Source organism: Mustela lutreola, chromosome X (assembly GCF_030435805.1).
Source record: "Mustela lutreola isolate mMusLut2 chromosome X, mMusLut2.pri, whole genome shotgun sequence".
Taxonomy (NCBI): domain Eukaryota; kingdom Metazoa; phylum Chordata; class Mammalia; order Carnivora; family Mustelidae; genus Mustela; species Mustela lutreola.
The window spans coordinates 7636198-7663403 of NC_081308.1; the positions used below are offsets into that span (position 1 = coordinate 7636198).

The 27206-nt window shown below is 41.5% G+C and overlaps 2 protein-coding genes across 5 annotated transcripts in view; one reads left to right on the forward strand and one right to left on the reverse strand.

Moving 5' to 3' along the window:
• Nucleotides 1-27206, reverse strand: part of ARHGAP6 (Rho GTPase activating protein 6) — a 479046-nt gene that overhangs the window by 103746 nt on the left and 348094 nt on the right. The gene's annotated exons all lie outside the window — the stretch shown is intronic.
• Nucleotides 12984-18882, forward strand: AMELX (amelogenin X-linked). Its single transcript, XM_059157794.1, has 5 exons — nt 12984-13037; nt 14980-15027; nt 16414-16458; nt 16729-17154; nt 18759-18882. Exons 1-5 carry the CDS (start codon nt 12984-12986, stop codon nt 18762-18764), a joined length of 579 nt encoding a protein of 192 aa, XP_059013777.1. The 3' UTR covers nt 18765-18882.

Sequence of the window (27206 nt, forward strand, 5' to 3'; positions counted from 1 at the left end):
CTATTCTTACTGCACAAGAACTAATACTGGAGAGCATTTTTGAGTAGCTTTAGTTTTGAGTGGAGAATATTCTGTGGCAACACTTTTTAAATTCAACCCTGTGTCTTACAGGAGAGACTTCAAGATTTTCTATACTGCCAAAATAGCTTAATTTCCAATTGTTTCCATAATGTTAATTGTTTGATCTGGGTCCCTGAAATACAGTTCATTCATCTGTGAGCAAACAGGTCAAGAGTGGCTGGGACAGGGCAGAAACCCAAGGGTCTCGCCTCTGCTCTGGTTCTCACTGCAGTGCGAAGATGGCCCAGTCATTGGACCGCTTTGTGCCTCAACTTCCTCATTCCTGCCACAAGTCTAAGCTTCCTGATTAACTTCTTTGTTGGAAACCCAAGAAAGCAAGGATGGGGAAAGCAAATGCTCACAGCTTCACCACTGCCTATTGTATATGACTCACTCCTTGCCTGCCATTTGGGCCCTCTCTCTTCTGGGCCCTCTCTATTGCTCTTTTTCCATCTAAAACCTCTGCTCCCACCCAGCTGGTCTCCTTTAGCACACCCAAACATGCTCTGCATTTTTCCATTTTGGATCTCTCCAATGACAAAGCCCTGTGATGGAACTGCATCTTCGTCCATCCAAATTCTTTGTATCCCTGAAGCCCAGACACTGTTACGCCTCTCCCCAGAGCCTCTGGTTCATGATCACTGACAGCAGTTATTGTAGGTAAGAAATTGGACATTTAATTGCTAAGCCCATGGAAGCATGGCAAGATGTCACCTCTTGGGAATCATCTCGTACTACACATGGCCCTCAACCTTATCACATGCCAGGAGCACCAGCTTCTGGCCAGTTCTCCCACATACCAAGAGCACTTCCATACTGATGCCTTCATACTGGCCTGTACTGACCTTAGGGATGCCCAGGAGATGCTTCATCTTCTCGAAGGGTTTGTTGATAAATAACTGCCTTATTGAAACCTGCCACTCGGCACTTCAAACCCCCCTTAGCCAGCCCAACTTTTTCCTTTTCCTTAGCCCTTCCACCTTCTAACGCACCATTATTTATTACATCTATTGTTCATCGTTGCTCTCCGCAGGATTGTGAGCAGGGATCTCTGTATTTTCCTCCCTGATGTAGTAGCTGAATTTAGAACATGGCTGCATGGGGAGCACAATCAATAATTTTTTAAATATGTACTGTGTGTTGTTCAGCATAGTACTAGAAGTCCTAGCAACAGCAATCAGACAACAAAGAGAAATAAAAGGTATTCAAATTGGCAAAGAAGAAGTCAAACTCTCTCTCTTCGCAGATGACATGATTCTTTATATGCAAAACCCAAAGACTCCATCTCCAAACTACTAGAACTCATACAGCAATGCAGTAATGTGGCAGGATACAAAATCAATATACAGAAATCAGTTGCTTTCTTATACACTAACAATGAAAATACAGAAAGGGAAATTAGATAATCAATTCCATTTACTACAGCTTCAAGAACTGTAAGATACCCAACCAAAGAGCTAAAGGATCTGTACTCAAGGAACTATAGAACACTCATGAAAGAAACTGAAGAAGACACAAAAAGATGGATGATCATTCCATGCTCATGGATCGGAAGAATAAACATTCTTAAAATGTCTACACTGCCTAGAGCAATCTATACTTCCAATGCCATCCTGATCAAATTTTCACTGGCATTTTTCAAAGAGCTAGAATGAACAATCCTAAAATTTGTATGGAACCAGAAGAGACCCCGAATCGCTAAGGAAATGTTGAAAAAGAAAAACAAAACTGGGGGCATCACGTTGCCTGATTTCAAGCTTTACTACAAAGCTGTGATCACTAAGACAGCATGGTACTGGCACAAAAACAGACACATAGACCAGTGGAACAGAGTAGGGAGCCCAGATATGGACCCTCAACTCTATGGTCAAATAATCTTCGACAAAGAGGAAAAAATATTCAGTGGAAAAAAAGACAGTCTCTTCAATAAAAGGTGCAGGGAAAATTGGACAACTATGTATAGAAGAATGAAACTTGACCATTCTCTTACACCATACACAAAGATAAACTCAAAATGGATAAAAAACCTCAAAGTGAAGCAAGAATCTATCAAAACCCTAGAGGAGAACATAGACAGTAACCTCTTCAACATGGGCCACAGCAACTTCTTTCAAGATATGTCTCCAAAGGCAAAAGAAACAAAAGAGAAAGTGAACTTCCCAGACTTCATCAAGATCAAAAGCTTCTGAACAGCAAAGGAAACAGTCAACAAAACAAAGAGTCAACCCACAGAATGGGGAAGATATTTGCAAATGACACCAAAGTCAAAGGGTTGATATCCAAGATCTATAAAGAACTCCTCAAACTCAACACACACAAAACAGATGATCACATCAAAAAAAAATGGGCAGAAGACACAAACAGACACTTCTCCAAAGAAGACATACAAATGGCTAACAGACACATGAAAAAATGTTCATCATCATTAGCCATCAGGGAGATTCAAATCAAAACCACACTGAGATACCACCTTACACCAGTTAGAATGGCCAAAATTAACAAGACAGTGAACAAAAAGTGTTGGAGAGGATGCAGAGAAAGGGGAACCCTCTTACATTGTTGGTGGGAATGCAAGTTGGTGTGGCCACTTTGGAAAACAGTGTGGAGATTCCTCAAGAAATTAAAAATAGAGCTACCCTATGACCCTGCAATTGTACTAACGGATATTTACCTCAAAGATACAGATGTAGTGAAAAGAAGGGCCATCTGTACCCCAATGTTCATAGCAGCAATGGCCACGGTCACCAAAATGTGGAAGGAACCAAGATGCCCTTCAACAGACGAATGAATAAAGAAGATATGGTTCACATATACTATGGAGTATTATGCTTCCAACAGAAAGGATGAATACCCAACTTTTGTATCAACATGGACGGGACTGGAAGAGATTATGCTGAGTGAAATAAATCAAGCAGAGAGTGTCAATTATCATACAGTTTTGCTTACTGGTGGAGTATAAGGAATAACACAGAGGATATGGGGAGATGAAGAAGTGAGTTGGGGGAAATCGGAGAGGGAGACCAAACATGAGAGACTGTGGACTCTGAGAAACAATCTGAAGGTTTTGGAGAGGAGGGAGGTGGGGGGTTGGGTGAGCCTGGTGGTGGGTATTGTGGAGGGCACATACTGCACGGAGCACTGGGTGTGGTGCATAAACAATGACTTTTGGAACACTGAAAAAAATAAAATGAAAAAAGTTAAAAAAAAAAAAACATGTACAGTGCCAGAACACTGGTTGCCACTCAATAAATGATAAAGTTCCACCATCACGGTCATGATTATCAATAAGTGTACCATGATGTGGCAACTCTTGTACCATTATTCTTCACTGTTGCACTGTGTTTAGCATTTCATGTTTCTTTATTTTAATTTTTCTTTAAGTAGGCTCCATGCCCAGCATGAAGCCCAAAGTGGGGCTCGAACTCATGACCCTGAGATCAAGACCTGAGCTGAAAATCAAGAGTCAGATGCTTAACTGACTGAACCACTCAGGTGCCCCTCTTTATTTTGTATAAAGACTGAATTTTCTGAGAGTAGAGACCGACATGTATGTATTTTTGATAGGTCTTTTTTTTTTTTAGATTGAGATATAATTCAAACACCTTAAAATTCACCACTTTGAAGTGTACAGCAGTGTGGCTTTTGGTACAGTCACAAGGTTATGCAACTAACCACCACAACTTCCAGAACAGTTCTATCACTCCCCGCCCCCAAACCCAAACCCATTAGCAGTCACTCCCCATTCCTCTCTCCCCAGCCCCTGGCGATCACAAATCTGCTTTCTGTCTCTATGGATTTGCCCAGTCTGGGCATTTCCTAAAAATGGAATCCTATGATATACGGTCCTTTGTGTTTGGCTTCTTTCATTCAGCACGTTTTTAAGATTTATCCACATTGTGACATGTATCAGTGCTTCATTTTTTTGTATGGCTAATACCATTTCATCATATGGCTATCAGGCCACATATCCCTATGCCTTGGATATTACAGATACTCAATAAATATTTTATACTAATGATTTAAAAAGTAGGGAGATGCATGAAATGCTATTGATAAAAAAACCTTAGCACATGACTATGATTTTCCTAAAAGCATGAGGAGGATAAAGATGATGCACTAGGTAAGACCCCAGAATGGAGATTTTATTATTATTTTAAAGCTACATTAGCATTATACTGGGGGAAACGTTGCCTACAATTAGAACAACCTTGCAGTCACTCCACAGATATCTGTGACTGACAATTACATCTGTCTAATTTCATTTCAAGTAAAAATTCCCTAAAATAAAATGTATGTGCATAGAATTAAATTAATTGCTGATCTTCTTCCTGATTCATTTCATTTTTCAAGATTGTATCAGCTTCAAATCTAGTTAATACTCCAAGCAGATATACCACTCGTGATGTGATTTTATAATAGAGGTTTGGAAATGATTCTCAACTGCTATCACCAGATCTTACATAAGTTAGGGATATGAAGAAGAGGCTGCTAGCGGGAGAGCTGCTCAGGGCTCTGTGCACCGTTGGAAGGGCCCTTAGCTAAAACAATGACTGGAATGGATACCAGCAGTGACAACCCATCGCTGACACTTAGGTCTCGCCGCCTATTTCCTGTCCTCTGTAGAATGAGCAGAGCGTAGGAAAACCGTATTCTGACATTTTATATTTGTCTCCCTGTGGGCAGTTCCTTAAGAGATGAGGATGGAAAGTATGCCACCAAACTGTTAACAATCTAAGAATGTTCTGTCCAGGAATGGAAGAAACTCTGCAGAGGAAATACGTGAGAAGGATCATTTCTAACTTTTAAGGTGGTCAACTATTTCCTTTGTTTCTTTCAATTTGCTCCCTCTGCCCCTTGAGCGATGACTAACATTGCCACTCTTGATACTGGAAATCACGATTGCGAAGAGTCAAATGTGTATTGAAGGACATCTAGCTTTCCCTTGCTGGTGTCTTCCCATTTTCCAGGCATAAGATAAGTGTACCAAAGAGTCAAGAACACTGGTGAAAGTCAGGCATGGTGGGTCAGTGGCCCAACCACAGTTCTGATGTAGGCTGTCCTGCCAAAGTCCAGTTCTCTCCACCATGGCACGTTGCTTTTGTTCAGAAAATACCAGTCTGTGCATTTGTGTGCTGAAACCCCAGGAGGTAAGTGCAGCTTACTTTGGAGTACTTTGACCGACAAGCAGAAGTAGGAATGCTTGTTTTTACATTACTGTGGTATCTCTGTTAACACAGATGTAACATTTTCACTCCCGACAGTGACCAGTTAATTATAACCCAAACAACATACGATCCATCTGCATATAATTTCCCTTATTGAAAATCACTTCACCAGATATTTAGCAAATGCTTACAGATCTTTCAAATTACAAGCTTGTATGAATTCTTTCTGTGAATGCTTATATTATTAGGATATTTTCTACTACTGATCTAAAAGGGAGCCTATTGCCTTAAAACAATCTTTTTTTTTTTTTTTTTTGACTTTGATTTTCTGTTCAGCTTTTCCTCCCTCCTCTGAGAATGAATATTCTATAAACCCGGGGCCTATGGGAGACATGGCACTGTCACTCACTCATCACTCTTACTGAACATGATTGAGAAATTATGCCCCAAACTTCTTGTCTCTCCCCTGCACTTGCTCCATTCATGGATTATTTAGAATAAATAAAATAAAGTCTTGGCTTCCCAGAGACTTTCAGAAATGAGTGTCTTAGCTAATGACCTTTCATATTTTGGTGACTCTCTCCTCAAATGGAGAGAAAGGGAGAGGGTGGGGGAGGGAAAAGAAGGAAGAGACGGAGGAAGAATCATTTTAGAGAAAGAGAACTTTAAGCATCGACCTTTTTTCACCAGACTATGTGTCACAGACATTTTTCTGTGTCAGCCAATACACATTAACACTCTCACTTTGAATATTGCACAGGCCACAGGTGACTTGAGCCAGCCCCCTACTGGCAGACATTTTGTTTTCCGTGTTAGTTCGTAATGGAAACAGCAGGCACTGGCTATAACTAAGTCTTCCCCCGACCGACTCAGTGTGTGTGTATCAGTTAATGCTCAATCGTGCCGAAGCAGAAAGTAAAGGACTTCAGGCTGAAAGACAGAAGTGGTCCTGTTATCATTGATATGCCCCTTCCCAGCCCACCCAAAGAACAACTGGAATGCTCCAGAAGGCCTGCCTTCACCATAGCCTCTGCTGCCTTTTGGTGTCACTATCTCCCTCCGCTCCCTCCTCACCCCTTTCTCATCCACAAACACAGACAGAGACACAGAGTGTGTTAGCTTCCTGAAGGCAAGAAGGATGATTTGCTCCAACAGCACACCCAGCATTCTCCCCTCCAACTCAGAGTGGAGAAATCTTCTAGAGGCCTTGAGGAGCTTGAGAATTGGACCACTGTCGTCTTCACATTTATACACCAACGCTGACAACTGTGTTAGGCATATACCATGTGCTCCATAGCTGCTGAGGTCACATCACGATTTTGGCCTCTAAGGAATATGTTCAGAGCTTGTGACCAAGGGCCCTTTCCCTTTTCCGTGTAGCTGTATTATCTCCTATTGCTTCATTAATAAGTTTTTAAGAAAAAGATTTTATTTATTTAATTGACAGGGAGAGATCACAAGTAGGCAGAGAGGCAGGCAGAGAAAGAGGGGAAGCAGGCTCCCCACCAAGCAGAGAGCCCAATGCGGGGCTCAATCCCAGGACCCTGAGATCATGACCTGAGACAAAGGCAGAGGCTTTAACCCACTGAGCCACCCAGGCGCCCCTCATTAATAAGTTTTATCTTCTCTTTTCAGGACACTGGTGGCTTGCTAATAAGCCTGTCCCCATCCTTGATCACCACTTCGAAATATCACTACATTTCCCTCTTCTTACTTGTGCGCCTTTTTTCTTTCTGTTTCCTTACTTCTGTTACTGCTTTTCTTATGCTCCCTGTCCCAAGTCTACTCACTTATTAAATGCTGTTAGCCAGTAAACAATCCCACCTTTTTTTCATAGCTTCAAACAACCAGTCGTAAAACATGGTTATTTCCAGGGTATTCTGGAATAGATACTGATGGCTTGCAATCAACGAAGTATGTGAATGTGAGTGAGAGAGGGTTTTTTGTTGTTATTCTTTTCATATTACTCCTTGGGCTGAAGTGATTCTAGAAGCCCAAGAAAATAATAATAATAATATAATAAAGCTTTATTATCTTAAGCAAACAAACTCAGTCACAAATAAGAAAAGATCAAGTGGATCTATCATAGTATATTTGTTCATAGTAAATAATAGTTTGAACTAACAGATCAGAGCCAAACATAATAAGGATGTTAGGATAATGGACTGGAAACCTTTTACAGTATCTCCCTTTGAAGGTTCTTATTAGAAGCCATTTGCCTGAAAGTCCATTGGAAGACTTGACAGTGATGCTGAGTCATCTATCATCCTGGTGAATCAAGATATCAAGATATCAAGATTTCCTTGTCTATGGAAAAGCCACATAGATCAAGGACTTTCTTTATGCATTTTCAGAGTGACACAGATAATTTCTCTACATTTTCTTTAATTAATCAACACATTCATCCAGCACCTAGATTGTGAAAGAGATTTTTCTAGATAACAAAGAGCTCCCCAAAACGTTTAAGACACAATATCTGACCTCCATGGGTTGCAAAGGGAAGTCACCACGTTGACTGGAATCACTTAGCAGCAGTGTACCTGAGTTCTCAAGAGGGTACACTCCACTCCAGCAAAAAACCAAACCAAACCAAACCAAACCAAACCAGCAGCTTAGAGATCAAGATTTTCTTGTAAATAAATTTCCACAGAAGAAACATTTAAAAGCTGACTTTGGCTCCAACTACTTAAGAATACTCACTCTTGAAATTATTCCAGAATATTGGACAATCTTGGACCTGCTTTAAAAGAAAGACTTGAGAGTTGAGCTCCCCTAGAAGATAAGAAAGGCTTCTGGAACTCCTAACACCCGACTTATCTGAAGGTCCCCTGTATGCCTCAATCACTGCTCGAACCCAGGAAGTTAAGCAAAGGGGGAAAACCTCCAAAACAAAACCAAAGCTCCTCCCAGCGGTCAAAAAGCAAGGCCCCAAGACTGAAACGTTTGAACTTTTCTCACAAGCGAGCCTCCAGCGCCAATACCGCTTAGGGCATCTCTTCGCTTGCAGTCCACACAAAATTCTAACAAGCTTGGCCATCAGATTTTCCCGGCACGCTGTAAATTAGAAGCAGCCAACTAGGAGGGGAGAAGCTGTTGGCATCAGCAACATGGACACAGCAGAATGCGATGAGTTGCGAGTCAAGGAAAAGAATAACCATAAAATCCGTTGTTATTGTTGAAAGCTTACTGTTTGAAGCCAGGCACTGCGGGAGGTGAAGACATTTAAGACATGCTTCCTCTCAGAGCTCCAGACTGCTTCGGCTCTTGACTGCCATGGCCTCCTTCCATTAAATGGATCCGATGAGGCCCACGTGAGGAGACATAATGGCGGTGGGTCAGATTCCCGCCGCCCAGGATTAACCCGTGCTTTCCCTCAACTCTTACCACAGGCGGGAACCATCTGGGTTTTGATTTGTGCCAATAACAGTAGAAGGCTTCCCAGCCTGAGGCCCTTCCACACGAGCTGCATCTTTTGCAGCCTTGCTTGATCCTACAGGTCTCAGGAAGGACTTGAGAGCAGATGCTTCTGGGCAAAAAGATGTCCCAAGTGTGATTTTTTTTTTTTTTTAAATAACCCTTTCTTAGACGCTCTTTCTTCCCACTAAGCAAGAATGGGAACCTGTAATCCATAAGGGTGTTTATTCATTCATCGTTTTGGAGAAAAGCTTCTAGAGATGATCATCAATTCAGGATGTATTTGTCTGCTACAGTAATACGAATGGTCTCAGGTTCTTCGGTATTCAGCATCCGTATATGGAACGAAAGCCTAAGTGAACGAAGATACCTTCTCGGGTCATCTTGTTGCAGTTGTTCCAGGGATAATGCCAGAGAGAAAAATATTTTACACTTATGATCCATTTTTTTTAAAATAGCAATTCTTTTTAAAAAGAGAAGACAGTATCTGACATCAAAGAGTAAGAAAAACAAGAACAAATACTTTGGAAATGTTACAGCCTCTACAGGACAAAATAAGCGGCCGATCCAGTAATTCTGTTTTCTTTTATAAACTCAATGTATTCATAAATGAAATAATTGCCTACAGCAAAAGATTTTCAATTGAAATTTTGCCCCCCCCCAAACATTAACTTTCAAACTGCATATGTGGTACCTAAATTAGCGGAAGACATTTCAGCAGAGAGATCCATATTTTAATACCCCACGACTCAGAACACACAGTGGGAGAAAATAAACAGAAAGAACCACATCGTTACTATTGTATTTGCCTTCAAAGCCTGAACAACTGTCCACGGTGGAATGGCAATAACTCACTAGCCAGTGGGCCAGAGAAATTCATGCCGCAATGCGGGATCTTTCTGTTGATTCTTGTGGACAAATACTTGAGTCTCTCATTCTTGAAGTGGGACACAAAGTAATGAGGTAAGTTCTGTAACACACAAGACCACTAATAGTTCACCAGTGACTTTGTTAGTAGAGATGAACCATGAGTTTGCAAGAAATATATGTCCTGAATCTTTTCAGACACCATTATATGTAATTAAATAAAACAGAAAAAACGATTGAAAAAGAATATGATGTGATCTACATCACTGTTCCTCTCCCTTCTCCTTTCCCGAGCCACTTTGCATCACACCCCCACCTCCTCCTCCTCTAAGTAAGCTGATGCCAATTCTCTTAAAATCCATTTCATAATTTCCTTCAAAGGGAAGGAATCCTTCCTGCCTCTGATATACAACTCACCACTAACATACTCAGGAATAAATGCAAACCCTGGACACAGCTGGCTTTTAGAACTATAGTCCACCTTCACTTTTACTCAGACCTTTTGTCTGTCATCATCTTCCACTTTCCTCTCTGCGATCTGTCTCTCGCTCTCTGCTTGAGAGATCCACCTTTCTTCACCATGGTTATTTGTTCCCTACTAATTCATCCACAAAGATCAACTTGTAATCTTATTTATTAGCATTTTTTATACCCTTACTGCAGGCCGAGTGTGGTGAAGCTGGGGTCAGGAACCACATAAGTCTAAGCTCTAGTTCTTAATAGTACTACATTGCCTTTCACAGGTATTTTCTCCTTGAATTTAATTCAGCCAATGCGAAGCGTGTATATAAAAATATATGTACCTGTATAAACTCTAAAAATACTACTTAAGCTGGGGCACCTGGGCAGCTCAGTTGGTTAAGCATCTGCCTTCAGCTCAGGTCACCATCCTGGAGTCTGGGGATCGAGTCCCGCATTGGGCTCCCTGCTCAGCGGGGAGCCTGACTCTTCCTCTCCCTCTACCTGCTGCTCCCCACTTTTGCTCTCTTTCTCTCAAATAAGTAAATAAAATCTTTTAAAATTAAAAAAATATTACTTAAGTAGTAAAAGAGATCTGGCTATACCACCACTAGTGTCTGAGTATATATAAATTCAGTATTCCCTCTACCGAACTAATATTCATAGACAGCTCAGCAGCCACCTCTCATCAAAAGTTACAGATTTGCTTTTTAACTGATGAGAAGCTAGAACAACAGGGAAAAGAATCCATATGCTTTACTAAGGGCCAGAAGGATGTGGGCAAAGGAGGGCCATCATAGAGAGAGAGGCCGAGCTGTTCTGTGGGATGCGGGACACCCTTTCCTGCCTTGTCCTGAGACCTTCAGCCCAAGTTTTGCTACTGTGATCGTCTTGGGTTCATGGTTGCTTGCGGGGCAGATGCGTGGTAGGATGGGGCCACAGAGAAAGGGCCTTTGTCCCCTCTTTCAGGGGACACTGGATTGCTGTTAAAGGAATGGCCACCGGGAAAAGAGAAGATACTTCCAATGAAAGTAGAAAACAGAGGTGGTGATCCCGAACTTAGAACCCCCCAGAGAAATACTGGGGAGAACCCTGGGGGTTTACCAGAATGGGAGTTTGAATCAACGTCTCCTGATCTGAAAGAGCTGGGGAACCGTAGGGGACATGTGGATTACACTACAGAAATTCAACAACCTAGCTTTTTTGGGTAAAGAACAATGTTGTGTTTGCTGGAGCCGGGGACCAGACACGACACAGCTACTTCTTAAAAGTAACTTTGAATGTATCAGCATGTGCAGCCAACTTATTTGCTGACTTAAAAGTGGACTTAAAAACAGTCTGATGAAATTTTTTTGCCTGTTAAACCTATTATTGCCCATAATGAAAGACTGTATCTGCACTAATGACAACATGCAGCCTTCTGTTTGATCATAGTTTGTAAAACTTCATGATACAGGGGTTTTTAGTTAGACTCAACACATTTTCCTTCAGAAATCTGATTGGCTGCCCTAGATGCTGTGAATGGTATAAATTGAGCTCTTAGTTGGAAGGAAGCTACAGGATCAAGCATCTCTGAGTTTCAGACAGAAACTTCCTCTGAATACGCATATTCAAAGGTATGTGGATTTTATTCCTTTGGTACTCTTTCTATTGTGCTTACTTCTTTTTCTGCATTTCATGTATAAAAGATGCAAATGTATTCTGCATTTCTAATACTTCATGCTGTCATATTTGGTTACTTCTTCAGTTGGACCATAATTCAATTAGACTGATTACTTAGATGAATTATTTTACCTTCTAATGCAGCAAAATGTTTCTCTGTATTATTTTTTTTAAATTTTACTTCCAGCATCCCAAAGCACTTTTCAGGGCCAAATCTCACAGCAAAATATTTATTTTAATTACTTATCAGTTAAGATAAAAATGATCTTTTTCACAGGCTGTCATCTACTACTTTAAAATCCATTTTGTTTAATTACATCAAATAGAACCATCAACGAAATGTGGTGTTTTCTCATTAATTCAAACTTAAACACATTTGGGAGGTAGAAAACATCAGTGTGCTTTTTATGGCCAACATTATTACACAAGCTACTCACTTTCTCTGCAAAATTTAAGATACGTCTGACAGCTTTCATAGTCAACAATTCCTACCACAGAGCAATGTGCATATTTTAGGATGGCCTGTTTTGCTTCGTGTCCCAAGGGTCATGAAGTGTATAACTACAGTGCCGGGCCAAACAAAAAGGAAGATGTCATTGACTAAATATGGCAAGTTTCAAGGAGCTGTCATTCACAGTTCATGGGATCACCACAAAGTCTTGGCACTGCCCTCTCCCTTCCATTCGACCACACCTGTTGCTCCGTATCTAGAGCTCTACAGGTGTCTCCTGCAGGTCCTGCTGGAAGTCCTCGCCGTCGAAACACCTGGAACTCCACTTTACTCTTTCCTTACTCTATGTTGGAAGATTATTTTAATGCCTCTTCTCAGATGATTAGTCTTTGTTTTTAACAGTAGCAATGGTCAGGTGGACTGTACAAAACAAAACAAAACCAATAACACCCCCATTTTTGTGCCTTCCTGGTTCTAGAAGTATCAAATTGCCAACTGCGTATCAAATAGCCAACCTGAAGATCTGTGCAGCTTTTAGAGCTCACTCTGTTCTTGGGCTCATTAATTATAAGCTACAGCTAGTTTCTAGGACTCCCCAGGCTGCAGACGTGTAGGAAAATAGCACAGCAGATCACGTACTGATGGCTTCACATGGCTCCAGTTTGTTCTGCTCTCTGATGAGATGAGAAGCATCCTCACCACTATCGGGATTCCAAAAGCAATGGAATGAGCTCCGCACTAGGAATCACATGTGAATGAAGTCACCTCACAAAATGTGCCCCGATCCTTTTTTACTGGCAATGGACTAATATGGGCTATGTGGGTTTTAGGGAGCATTAATTATGTCCATATTTGCAAAAACATTTTTTGAAAAGTGTCAACTTCTATTTCAGGGCCATCAAGACATGGGGACCTGGATTTTGTTTGCCTGCCTCTTGGGAGCAGCCTTTGCTATGCCTGTGAGTAAAACACCCCTGCAGATGTCAATATCCAATTTCACAAGCTTGGAAATAAAAATCTGCCCCACAGTTGGCCAACTTGCGGGTTTAAGACAGTACGAGATCAGATGTCCTCAAATGTCTCTGCGTTTAAGAAACACTTGGAAGAGTTTGTTAGAAAAAGTCCTCTCAGAGGCCTCCACCCAAGCCTCTCTCTGATTCGGGACGGCCAGAGTCGGGGCAGTGCCCAGGACTCTGCATTTTAACAAGCATCTCAGGAGAGTCTATGCAAACAAGTCGCTTGTAAATATCATTGCCCATCTCTAGATGGAGGAAACTTTTGGAAGGGACCCTCGAAAGGCCTCCAGAGAAAGTGCTCAATCAGCCTTAGGCAAATACTACAGAAAAACCAGTTCTCTTTAAACCCCAATTCTCATGAATGTCCCGCTCTCTTCCTGCCCTCTGAACCCTACTATCTTGTTATCCTTCAGAGGGTAAGGTTTCTATGTCAGGAATTTCCTTCTGGAACCATCTCCTCGTTGTCAGAGGCCTCGTCCCCTTGCGCACACCTGCTCGGCACATGGGGGCTTCCGTGCAGTCGTCCAGAATCCTAACTGTGCCCAATTTGTGCAGATAGTTTCTCCATTCGAATGTACCAAGGACCAGGAAGTCTGACCCATTCTCTTTAGACACAGATTCATAAGGTTAGAGAGCTCAGATCCCACGCAGGCAAAGCAGGACCCAGCTGCCTTTCGGTGGCACAGAGAGCAGTTGATACAACCAGAAGCCAGCAAACTTGTGTATCTGCCTCCTCTCTTCCTCTCTTGCCCACAAGACCAAGATTCTGTGCTCTGCCTTCCTGCAATCCTGCATTGGGGCAATTTCTAGGCCCCTGAGGGGCCTCTGCATTACAAATTGAGCCCTTTTTCCACTCCTCAATTGAAATAACCCTACTCCCTAAGGGCTTCTATCAAGAAGGTACAGGAAAGGCAGTTATCTGACTAGAAGAATACACATTCAGATGAGAGCAAACAAACCCTCTTATAAAATGCGAGCATTTAAAAATCACAGAGCCTTAATCAGCTCAATGTCTGAGGAGAGGCTCCGCACGGTCCCTGCTCCTCTTCCTAACCCCCCGTCCAGGGCCAACCAGCATTGCACAATGCGGGCATCCGCCACGTGGCCTCCCTTTTGATGGCACAGACAGTCCTTGCGTAGATAATGATTCAGGCTGGTTTTTTTTTTTTTTTTTAACTTAAATTTTTTTTTCTGCCATAAAAACTTTGACAGAATCATAAAAAGAATCAGAGTAAATTTCATAAATCAACTCTTCCACCTTCCATGGGACTCGTAACGTTTCCACCTGACCACACCCATCCCCACACACTCATCAAGAATTCACAGGTAGTTGTCGCTTCTGTTGTTGTGCATGCGCTTTGCATGTCCATTGTGAGGACTGTCTTCCATACTGAAGCACTTACCCACCTCCTGATCTATAAGGGAAGGTTTGTGAGCTAGTTCTCTTCCTGTTGGTATCTCCTAACTGTGTAAGAGAAACCCATCTCTCTTTCCAACATGGAGCGAGCCGCAGGAAGACATAAAATGGCAGACGGGAGAGAGCAGGGTTAGTTGACCCCACGGATGGGGGAAGGGGGTGTCTTGAAGATCACTGGAGGATAAACGTGTGCTGGTTTTTGCTTCTAGGTCTTGGGAAAGTCATTTAGTTCCTCTGGACCACTTTAAAATAAGAGGACTCCTGTCCTACACAGCATACATGCTCAAACGAAAAGTAGACCTTAAATATATTCAGCACCATATAGATTTTTTTAAAGTAGCTTCAGTCTCTCTTAATGTGAACAATTGCATATTGACTTAATCTCTTCCTCTCTCTCTCCCCCCCTCCCCCCTCCCTCTTCTCTCCCTCTCCCTCTTTCTTCTTCTCCTCCTTTCCCTTCTATAAAAGCTACCACCTCATCCTGGGCACCCTGGTTATATCAACTTCAGCTATGAGGTAATTTTTCTCTTTACTAATTTTGACCATTGTTTGAGTTAACAAAGTCCCGGGCTCTGTAAAGAATAGTGTGTTGATTCTTTATTCAAGATGTTTCTCAGTCCTGCTTTTTTTAGTTCCCATTACCAGCTTCCTGGTTTAAGCCCTGATAGGTTGCCTCAAGCCTGTACTGCCCCAGCACACTCCTACTTGGCCTCTCTGACTCAGTTTCTCCTCCTTACATGGCTATAAAGCTATTCATCGTGAGCTCCCACTCAGGGTGGGGCTGCATGGTAGTGCAGAAAGTGAACTCTGGCTGAACAGCTCTGTTCTATTTCAGCCTGGGGAAGGTGGGGGGGGGTCAGGTAAGACGCTATTTAAGATCCTTCCCAACTAGAAACTCTTGATTCTAAGATGTTCACGCTCTACGTGTTGCCTTTGTCGTCTTTACTGAAAGATCAGTGATCAGTGACCAAGGGGTCTGTGAGACATTCTGCAGAGCAATGGAAAGCAAGAGATTTCTGGAAATCAGGTTTGAGGCTCTTCCCAACCCCATACAAATCACACGACCATAGGCAAATAGTTTTCTCTCTCTAAAACTTTGGTTTCCTCATCTGGAGAAGGGAAATAATTATAATACCCACACTTCAAAATATGGCTTGAGGAGCAAAATAGTTAAGCAATATAACAGGTGCTTTGTCGAGTACAATTTGAGCAAGGTTAGTAATTGTTGTATTCATATCAAACACTGTACTACTACACCACGAAATCCCCAGAACTGAGGTTAACCAAGTATATACCATTTAGGGAGGACTAAACTCTTACTTCTTTCCAAGGTTCAGATGACATTCTGTGAATCTGTTTACTCATACAAGCTGAGGAAATTGTGAGTAACACTTAGAGGCAAGATTTCCTGTGAAACCTTAAAAGGTTGACATATTTGACCAGAAAACCCGAGTTTCTAGGTTGAGGGACAGATTTTCTGGCTTCTTTATTTTTTCATTGTGACAGCAAATCAAAAAAGGATATGACTAATGTTATGGCACATTTATTTGTTTTGTTTTGTTTTGCTCTTGCAAACAAGAGCAGGTGCTGTGGAGTTGACCAGAATTACTACTTTTGTGACCTTGATCAAGCCCATGAACCTCTTGAACTCCCCATGACCTCGTCTGTAATAGTGAGGGTGAGGATACTTGCCTCAGGGTATGTGAGAACCCATGAAACATGTGTGTGATGGAGGTAATGTAGCGCCCAGCACTTAGGAAGCTCCTGAGAAATGTTAACTTTATTCTTGTTCTGTAGAACTCCTGCTTTCAGGCTATCAGTATTGACAGGACTGCGACAGTGAGTCTGCATTTCATGCAACGAAATTAAAGCAAATGTCTTCTAATGTCTCTTTTTCTTAAGGTGCTTACCCCCCTGAAGTGGTACCAGAACATGATAAGGCATCCGGTATGTAGATTTTTTTTTCTTTGTTCCCTTAAAATATAAGCATGCGTTTCAATTCCCCTTTAAATGAAATAACATATCTATGCCACACACAGACACTAACGGAAAATCTAGCCTGTAAAAGGTCATATCTGTGTACACAGTCAGAAATTCTTGCACAGGAAAAAAAAATGAATAAATACTCATAGTAATAATGACAAAGAAAACATGACTATTTCTCCGGCTGGAAGTCAACGGAGCCAATGGTAAACCTGACTCTTTGTTTCTCACCAGTACCCTTCCTATGGTTACGAACCCATGGGTGGATGGCTGCACCACCAAATCATTCCCGTGCTGTCCCAGCAGAATCCCCCGAACCACGCCCTACAGCCTCATCACCACATCCCCATGATGCCAGCTCAGCAGCCCGTGGTCCCCCAGCAACCAATGATGCCAGTTCCTGGCCAACACTCCATGACTCCAACCCAACACCACCAGCCAAACCTCCCTCTGCCAGCCCAGCAGCCCTTCCAGCCCCAGCCCGTCCAGCCACAGGCTCACCAGCCCATCCAGCCCCAGCCACCCGTGCACCCCATCCAGCCCCTGCCGCCACAGCCACCTCTGCCTCCGATGTTCCCCATACAGCCCCTGCCCCCCATGCTTCCTGACCTGCCTCTGGAAGCCTGGCCAGCAACTGACAAGACCAAGCGGGAGGAAGTGGTGAGTAGCGCTTGAAGCCACTGCGGTGCCTGGGAAAATGGTAAAGCAAAACTGACCCCCCGAGTTCTAAGTTCTCAAACAATCCAGGGTCTAGAGTTTCAGGAGCTAGACAGGTTAGTGACTCTATGAGTCCAAGCATGTGTTGTAACTTCATATTATAAATAAGTTTATCAGTGAAGCTTAGGAATTATGACCATAGTTTTTATGGTGGGTTTAAATCCTACGATTATTTTGAATTTCTCCCAGAATATGTGTTACTGAAACCCATTAATTTTAAGGAGAGCAGTGTAAGGGAATATCAGGTCTCCTTATAGTTCAAGGGTTTGACTAGGAAGAATAGGCTAGAATTGCACTGAAGATTAAAAAAAAAAAGTAATTTTTGAAAGTGGAGGGGGATGTAAATATTTGAAGAGGCTATAAAAGGTAGGTGGGAAATCTCTTTGAAGACCTCTTTAATCTCTTTAAAGGAAGATTACCAGTCTAGAGAGGATTTTAATCTAACTCGGAGGAAGCTAGATGGTTTATTAGATTCATTCTCAGTACTGGGTTCTATAGATTAAACTCTCAGCAAGAAGTTTCCACAAGCACAAAATTAACTGCATTACAGAAAGTTCTTCCAAATGAGTGGGAAGAAGCCAATAAAATAAATGACTCATATTCATATCCACAAATCCATATTCTGTGTATATGAGATTATGTAATTCTACTGCATATGTAATTCCAAGTTACAAACAGTATTGAGGACTTTTCTACTGAGAAGCAGTGAGGGCGGAGATGGAAATGGCCTGGATGGGGAGCTAGAGGATACCCAGGTTCCAGTCTGGGCTTTGCCTCCGAAGAGAAAATGATACTGTCCAAGTTACTTCAAATTTATGGGTGTTTTCCCTTTTGTAAAAGAAGAAAAAGTGACTACCTCCGATAACTTCCAGCCTCTGTCCAAGTACAAATACCATAGTTTCCCAACAAAAAATTACAGTGCCTGCCATTTATGGCTTCATAATTATGAGCATATCTGTGGAGAATATGGGGCAGAATTTTAGAAATCATATCCCAAAGAATTTGGTGCCTCTCATCGATTCTTCTAGTCTAAGGTACTGTTCCCTCTACATAGAAAGTGCATTTATTCATTGCTTCATTAATGATTAAGGCCATGAACTTTATAATGTGCTCACATCCTGCCAGACTATTTCTGGAAAGGTGACTTTGGGCAGGTAGTTTGAACTCTTAAAAAAAAAAAAAGCCAAAAAACTCTTATGTAAAATCAGAGTACCAATACTAGTAGCTTCTTAGAGTTGTTTTACGGAAAATAAAAATCAAGTGATGAGCTCAGAGCCTGGCACGCAGGAAGTCCTCAGGGAAAGGGCAGCTATTAGTACTTTATTATTACGGAAGAGTTGGAAGTGTCCTGAAGGCAGGAACGTTCACTCTGGATACCTCCTCTCCAATAACAATGAGATAACAAAGAAGTTTGGAAAATTACAGAGTTCGACTTAAACGGCTGTACATCATTATGGCAAAACGGAAGCCATAGGTGTGATTGTAAATGATACTCACTAGGAATATCTGTAAATTATTTTAATTCTTCCTTTTGTTATTATTTTAAGGATTAAGACATCAGGAAATGAGAAGAAACACTTCAGGCGCTTTCAGAATGACACAAGAGCACGACGTGTTTTGCCCACCATCACTTCACTTAGTAAATTCTGTAACTAAAAATCAGTACCGTTAGCAAACAATAAAATGGTTTAATAATCACTCACGTCTTTGTGTTGTTTGAAGCTTACAATTTCATGTCACTTCAGAGAAGGTATTATAAATGGCCTTTCTCGGATAAGTTAGGAACTGCTCACACACCTACACAACTGACCATTTTGCAGGCAAGTGAGGGCTATTTTTCCTTGCGGAGAAAACGGATAGCATCTCAAAACATGAAAAAAAAAAAAAAACCCAGAAGTTTATGCAGTAGTTATCATAATAGATGAAGTGAAAAATTATGAACATGTATAGTTACTGAACCTAAATCAAATGAAGGGACGTTTATACGAAGAGTTCTTTAAATTGAAAAAAATAAGCCCTTGGGAAATGTTTATATTACAAAACAAGTTAAGACTTGGAACACGGGCTTTATACCTTGCACCACATTAGTAACCAAAATCCAATCTTTTGATCTCATTCTACTGAAAAGGATTTTTAACTGAAATTATGTGATATGTATAACAATGTGTTGAATTTTAAATGATTGGGGTAATCAGTTTTCCTAAGAAAACTTTTATTAAATGGAGCTTCAAACAGAGACTCACAGTGGTTTTGTACACAAGTCATTTCTTTCACTTAATAATTTTTAAGATGATAAACTGTACTGTAGTCTTCCAAATGTTAACAGATGCATAAAATGGACTCAACACAACTTTTTTTTCCCACTCGTATTTATATTCGAATACTTTTTTCCTCCTACGCCCACACAGAATTGTAAACAGTCCTTTTAGGGTTTACATTACACAGCACCCACAGTACCTTTATGATCAAGGCTCCTTAATCATTTTCTGGCATGAATAAACATAACTTTACAGGGAGGGTCTTGATAGTTAAACAAATAACTTGATTTAAAAGAACTAGGATCCCATAAAAATGTAAGAAATCTTTTAATCAACTCGCACGAACCAATCCTGATCAATTTAGAAAATATTTATTTATCACCCCTTAGGGTAAGGCACTATTCCATGCCCTGGTGAAAGCAGTAAGTTCCCATCCTTAAGAAATCTAGAACCTACCAAAGGGATGAAACGAGCTAAGAAATACTGACAAGAGAAGGCCTAGCACCATTAACACTAGGACAGGAGTATGGTCAAGATGCCCTGGCAAATACGGCAGACTTCCTTAGCTAGCTGCACGATAGCTTTCCTCACCAGTCGTTCTGTGTTGGCAGAGCTGGAATTGCTCCCAGCATCTGGCCTTCCGCAAACCCAGGACAGATGAGCCCCTCCCCTGTCCCAGGGAATGAATGTTCACTTCTCCATGCCAATTATGGCATCAATTACCATAACACACAATATCCATACCAAATATGGAATCTATTCCCTTTGCTAGTGACTGGTTGAGGGACGGGTTGAGGTGGAACCTGAATGATGAATGAGGAGGCCACAAGGAATATTTCCTAGGAGAGGAGGAGTTTCTGGGGGGCAAGATTACTTTCCAATTAAAAAATACACACACATCTGGAAAACAGTATGGAGGTTCCTCAAGAAGTTAAAAATAGAGCTACTCTAAAACTCAGCAATTGCACTGGGTATTTACTCCAAAGATACAGATGTAGTGAAAAGAAGGAGGGCCATATGCACCCCAATGTTTATAGCAGCAATGGCCACAATAGACGAACTATGGAAAGAGCCCTTATGTCCATCAATAGATGAATGGATAAAGAAGATGTGGTACATTAAAACAGAGGAATATTACTCAGCCACCAGAAAGGATGAATATTTACCATTTACATCGACATGCATGGAACTAGAGGGTATTATGCTGAGCAAAATAAGTCAATCAGACAAAGACAATTATCATATGGTTTCACTTGTACCTGGAATATAAGAAACAATGCAGAGGATCACAGGGGAAGGGAGGGGAAACTGAATGGGAAGTCATCAGAGAGGGAGACAAACTATGAGAGACTCTTAACTACAGGAAACAACTGAGGGGACGCAGGTGGGGGGATGGGATAATTGGGGGATGGGCATTAAGGAGGGCACGTGATGTGATGAGCACTGGGTGTTGTGATATGCAACTGATGAATTATTGAACTCTACATCTGAAACTAATGATGTACTATATGCTGGCTAATTGAATTTTTAAGAAAAAGGAAAAGTACACACACACACACACACACACACACACACACTCATGCTAGGAAAGAGTGCTATTCTGTCTTTGGGTCTATTTGTTTGAGGATATGATGCCTGGAGCTATGTCTATCATATTATGACCAGGAAGGACCTAAGTCTTTGGTGGCATCATTGTGTCCCTGAATTAACCTACCCTGGAACCATCTATTCCTAGATGGATAAAACACTCTATTTCCATAACAGTACTTTTCAATTGTGGGTCATGATATCAATAGCAGGAGCCCCGGCATTTGTGTCATGTCATGTCTCTTTCAATAATTTAAAGCTTATTTGGCCAGAACTAAGAATTATGTTGTCAATGCATTTCCTGGGGGAAAAAAAGCCAGTGGATAGATAGAGATATATATCCTGGTGTATTCCAGAAAACATATGCCTCCCCACACACTGCCTTTCACAGTTGATGAAAATATTGTCATTACATTCATTTCTGCTGAGAAACATTTGGAGGGTATAAGGGCTGATGTTACTTGGGAGACGATGTGTGACACTGGAAAAAAACCAGAAACTCTGGAGTGAGACTGGAGTTGCTTTCAATTTTTCTGATATAAGAGGACTCTCTATTTGGAAAAGTCATTGACAAAATAATTCTCCTTTTATAATGATTCAACTTATACACACACACACACACACACACACACTCAAATCACATTTTGAACTACAGGGAAAAAGTCAGGTCTTGGACTCTGAAAAGTACTCACTATAGAATGAGATGTAATGTGTAAGTTAATTTTATGAGAAACAGAAACTTGTGTATTCAATGGCCAAACATGTGTTTTAATAGAATCATTTTCATGGTAGGCTACAACGGACATTATTCTACTGCATTAAACAATGTCTATTAACCACAACACAGCACCTCTCTGATGATCCAGAATGAGGCGTAGGAACACCTGTCAGTGAAGTGTGTTGTGTTGGCATTTCAGAGATCTTGAAGCTCTTAACGCCTGTTCTAAATTGCCTTTTCACTGTAATTGTTCCTTTCGGCTCTTGGCTATCACTTCTTTTTGTTAATGTATATTTACATCTTGTAACGTGTAGCTTATTTGTAAACATATTCTCCCTAACAAAATTAAGTACATTGGCCTTGGGATTGTTACTTCAGAAGTTCCACCCTGGTTTTGAGGCTATTTTATTTCCTGACTCCCCAACTGTGGCAGATGGCTGCAACCGACAGAATTCTGACATGGATGTGGCCGTCACCACATAGAAGAATGTAGCTGATGTAAAATGAATAAACAGAGCATTTCTAATTCATTACAACTCAGGCATAGCCAGCTGCCCAACACTGTACTTGAGTAAAATATGGGAGAAAATCACTAGATTCTAATGACTGAGCCTCAAAGCACAGGCTGACATAGATAGCAGGACTGGCCATAAGTGCACTAATAAACCCAAACTTTCGCCCGAAGAATTCTTAAATCAGGGAACAAACAAAAGTAGATTATTTACGAAGCTGTACTACGTCTTTGAAATTCAGCTGAAGAGACAGATGAAGTTGAGGAAACCACCTCAAGGAAACTCCCTTCTCACAAGAACCACTCTCATGTCACTAATAAATGATGAGTATTTACCATTTACATCGACATGCATGGAACTGGAGGGTATTATGCGGAGCAAAATAAGTCAGTCAGAACCACTCTCATGTCACTAATAAATCTGAAATCTACTCTGCCCCTGTTCACTCTCTGTTGGTGAGGACTTCAATATGCATCCTTTTGGGGGGGGTGTGCGGGAATTACCTAAAGAGAGCCATCAAAATACACGAAAGGATACACGCAGAGGTGTTGGTCACAACATTAGTTATACTATGAGAAATTTCAATTTTCTTACCTCTAGCTGAAGGAGTAATGTGATAAAAAAGTATGCTTTAGAAGAAAATTTATTAGTGGAGAAAACGTGACAAACTAAAACTTAAGACCAAAACCATCTATCATACGTACTACTACACGTGGCCTTAACATGTAACTAACTTACTTACACATAAATACACATAAATGTGCATTGGCAAAAACTCGGAACGAGATGCAACTGTTTGTACAAAGACACAATTTTTCCCACAATCAATGTAAGTTGCTTCTGTAAACTAGAATCATTAAATTATTTATTTAAAAGTTTGTTCTCCCTTTCTTCTACCTCAGTGCAGACATAGCTCTTTCCTTCAGTTCCCTGTGATGTGAGTTTTGGTTCTTGGTGGGTACCCTGCAGGTAAATTTCAAGTAGAAATGACTTCATGCGTACTTGATTTTCAGAGAAACATTTTGACTGAAGAAGGGCTAAGGGAAAGGAACTACTGGCTTTAGCAGGAACAAAAATGAACAACAAGATCAAACAACAAAAAAGAGATGAGCATTATAGGATGAAAAAAGAAGAACTAGAAACAGCACGAATAAAATAAAATAGAGAAATGACCGTCAAAGCAGCTCTCGCTAAAATTCTGAAATTCCGGTGAGAGGTCAAACACAACATCTAACCCCTAAATTCTTAAAGAGCTGGGTGCTTGCACTGACTTCTCACATGAAGTGGGTTCTCCTCTGATTGAAATAATGCCTTAAAACTCATCAATTATCTGATTTCACTTTTGGGCTTCAATTTGCTACAATGTGCTTTTTCCTCTTCTATGTTTAATGACATTAGGTCCGAATCATCAGAAAATGCTCCCAGCTCACGCGTTAGAAAGGGCAGAGGAAAATGTAACCTCACAAACTTGGGTTTTGGCCTGGATTTCCAGAACCACCTACCCTGATAGCATACAACCACATACCTTGATGGTATGCTTTGAAGACAGGGGTTCAAAGGGTTAGCCGGAAGTCATCTTCACTTTGACAGAGACAGTGACTAGTTAGCAGCATTTTCCAAATGAAAATTCAGATACGTAGGGAGATAATACGATAGAATACTTGAAATCAGAGATATATACTAACTGGTAATTACACTCTATACTTGCCCTGTTCAGTATGTATCCCCACATGGCTATTTGAATTTAAAAGAATTAAAATGAAATAAAATTGGAACTTCACTTCCTCAGTCACACGAGACACATTTTAAGTGCTAAAAGGTCATGTGGGACTAGTGGCTACCATATTGGACAGCGCGGACACAGAACATTTCCATCACTGCCAGGAGTTTTATTGGACAGTACTGCTCTATACACTATTTCCTGAGGTAGAAGAGCAAATCCTGTTAATTGAAAGATTTTAAACAAAAGATGAAACAAAACAGACTTGCTGGTTAGAGCTGAACATCTCAACTATCCATAACAAGTCATTTCCAAAGCATTCCAGGAGTCCTGATCTTGTACGGAAATTTTCGAAGAACTGTAGAAGCGCCCTTCTATGCCGCAGGTCAAATCGCACACACCAAAATGGTTTTCCCTCCAGTTCTCTTTTAAAACAGATGAATTCGGAGTTCAGCTACACTATTTTTTCTCCTCATCAGAAAAACTATTTTGCTTCCAAAGGAATAGTCATTCATTTTTCAGACCTCTACCAGCCACATCCACGCTGGAGGTCGAAGGCTGGGGCTGCCCTTGACCTAGGGCTTCCCTGGGAACAGGCCAAAGTTTAAGCTGATGGAAAGATAAAAGTAAGAAAAGAACACAAACTTTTGTCCATCCCTAAGGGTGGTTGACTGCCTGGAAACATCAAAAATATTTACATTCTTTTCTCTTTAGTGGTTCAAAGCAACAGTGTGACATAGGACAAATGGGTGCACACACACACACACACACACGCACACATGCGCACACACGTTTGTGCGTGTATACTGCCCACTGAGTTTACCTGTAGTAAAAGGACACATGCAGAGACACAGACTATCTGGGAACCTTGTAGTGTTCCATAAAGCTTCTTTCCATTCTAATCATTTAGATATGGCTATTGTATCAATTATCATTATGGCACACTACACCTCTTCCAAGATAAAATTCTATCAAGAAAGAAAGGTCAAGTTGCTTATCTTATTTATATGCAATGTCAAGTTGACTACCTCCTCTCTCAACTCCACTAAAATGAAAACATTGACTTTTCCCATAAACCTGAACGTTGCCTCTTAGTAGTAAACAACTGCTGAAAATACCAAGCTTGAGTTTAAGACCAAGACTTTAAAAAGAATGTAAAAGAGCTAACAACTCTATTAATTAGGGAAAAAACCCAAAGAGATCCGACTGTGAACAGCTTAATATGGGAATCACAAGAGAAAAATAGTTTCAACCAATTCCCACACTTCCAGAACATAGCGATCTCTAGTAGTGTTCCATATTGCTTTAATAAAATAGTCATCAGCCTATGTTTGTTGTGAAATTCTTATTAACTGATCTTTTTGCTTATTGTTTGGTGATTTGGCTTATAATTCCTTTTGCCCTCACTGGTCTAGAGCCTTATCAGCAGGGATCACTGGCTGACATTTAGTTATCCAAAAATACTTCCCTGCTGGGAAGAATTCATCTTGGCCTCATCTGAAACACCTGACTCTTCTAGAAGATAAATAATACTTGAGGAATAAGATCGGGCTAGGAGTGGTGGTGAGGAGTGAAGACAGGAATGATCCTTTGGGTCCCAAAACATCTGCCTTGATAAACTGCACCTGAATAATCTACAAAAAACAAAACAAAATAAACAAGAAGATCAATAAAGCCCCCTTACAAATAACATTTCCCTATGGTCAACAAAAAATAGCCCAGGCTCTAGCATTTACTTTCTTTTTATAAATAATAAAAAGTGTTAAACAATGTTAAATATCTTCCTCAAAACCACCAAATCTTGTCTTCCTCTCCCCCAAATTTTCCATGCTTCTAGTCTGTGGAACGTATGGGCTCTGCGGTCAGTTACGTTTACGCACAAGGGCAAAGACGGCTTCTCAGCGTGCCGGCGCGCTACGCAGACTTCACAACCAGACCATCCAGCTTCACAAGCACGACCTCCACCAATCTCCTGTGCAAATCTGGACCAGTTTTTCAGTCTCCGTGTGCCTCAGTCTCCTCATCTATAAAATGTACTCTCTCTGCGTCCTTTCACATCAACGAGCCCCAGGCTCCACAAATGTTGGCCATAGTTCTTCTAGTCAGAAAGGAAGTCTTCTCCAGGCTCTCTGCCTGCCCCCACCCCCGCAGAGGGAACACTACACAGCTGGAATCGGAAATGATGTAAAATTTTGGACACAACATGGAAGTTTTCTATGCTGAAGGCTCCAAACACATGTCACTTACCAATGTGCCATCTCTGACGTGCAGCCCCTGACCACCTTCCTTACTGATGGCTACCCTACATGACCCCCCTACCCTACATGACTCCCGCCTTGTACCCGACACCCCCAGAGGCGGTTCTTTGCCACTCCTAAGGTCACCCTGAGAGCGATATGAGATGAAAGCCACCAGTAGGGTCCCATGGGCTGGCTGCACAGGACTCATTAGAGGCCAGAGCATTCGGCCTCCTCCCTCTGTCTTCTCTTGACCTTCTTTATAAGGCCCGGCTGCGATGTATAGTGACTGCCGACTCCAACCCTTCCCTTGTTGCTCTGGCTTCGGTCACAGGTCAGCTAACTCCACTTTAGGGATTTCTTACCAAACTCTTTCTCTAGGGCGGTGGTTCTCAACCAGGGCAGCTGTGCCCCCTAGAGGACATTTGGCAACGCCCGGAGGCACAATGAGGGGGTGGGAATGAGGGTTGAGCTGCTACTATTGGTGCTGAGTGGCCAGAGACCAGAGATGCTGCCAATCCTCCAACAGTGCACAGGACAGGTCCCACAACAACCAATGATCCAGCCTTGAATGTCAACACCGCTGAAGATGGGAACACTGCTCTAGAAAACGAGGCCAATATTGAACCACGCTGTGTGTTCAGAACTTAACATACAGTAACAGTGAACAAATGGAGATGTCTGTATACATTTCTTAAATGTAACTGAGAAAGCAAAACCAGGAGCTCAAATCTTAATGTTGGTAAACTTGATGTAGGTCCTCATACAGTAGGCTTTTCACTTCCTCCACCAATTATATCAGCAAAATCCAAACAGCTTGGGGAGTGGCCAGGATGTTAAACAAAATTTGCAAGAGAGGGGACGCCTGGATGGTTTGGTCGGTGAAGCGGCTGCCTTCGGCTCAGGTCATGATTCCAGGGTCCTGGAATCGAGTCCCGCATTGGTCTCCATGCTCAGTGGGGA

Coding starts and splice junctions, on each gene's coding strand:
- AMELX (XM_059157794.1), top strand. CDS start 12,984: ATGGGGACCTGGATTTTGTTTGCCTGCCTCTTGGGAGCAGCCTTTGCT. Junction 13,038..14,979: donor GAGCAGCCTTTGCTATGCCT/GTGAGTAAAACA, acceptor CTTCTATAAAAG/CTACCACCTCATCCTGGGCA. Junction 15,028..16,413: donor ATATCAACTTCAGCTATGAG/GTAATTTTTCTC, acceptor CTTTTTCTTAAG/GTGCTTACCCCCCTGAAGTG.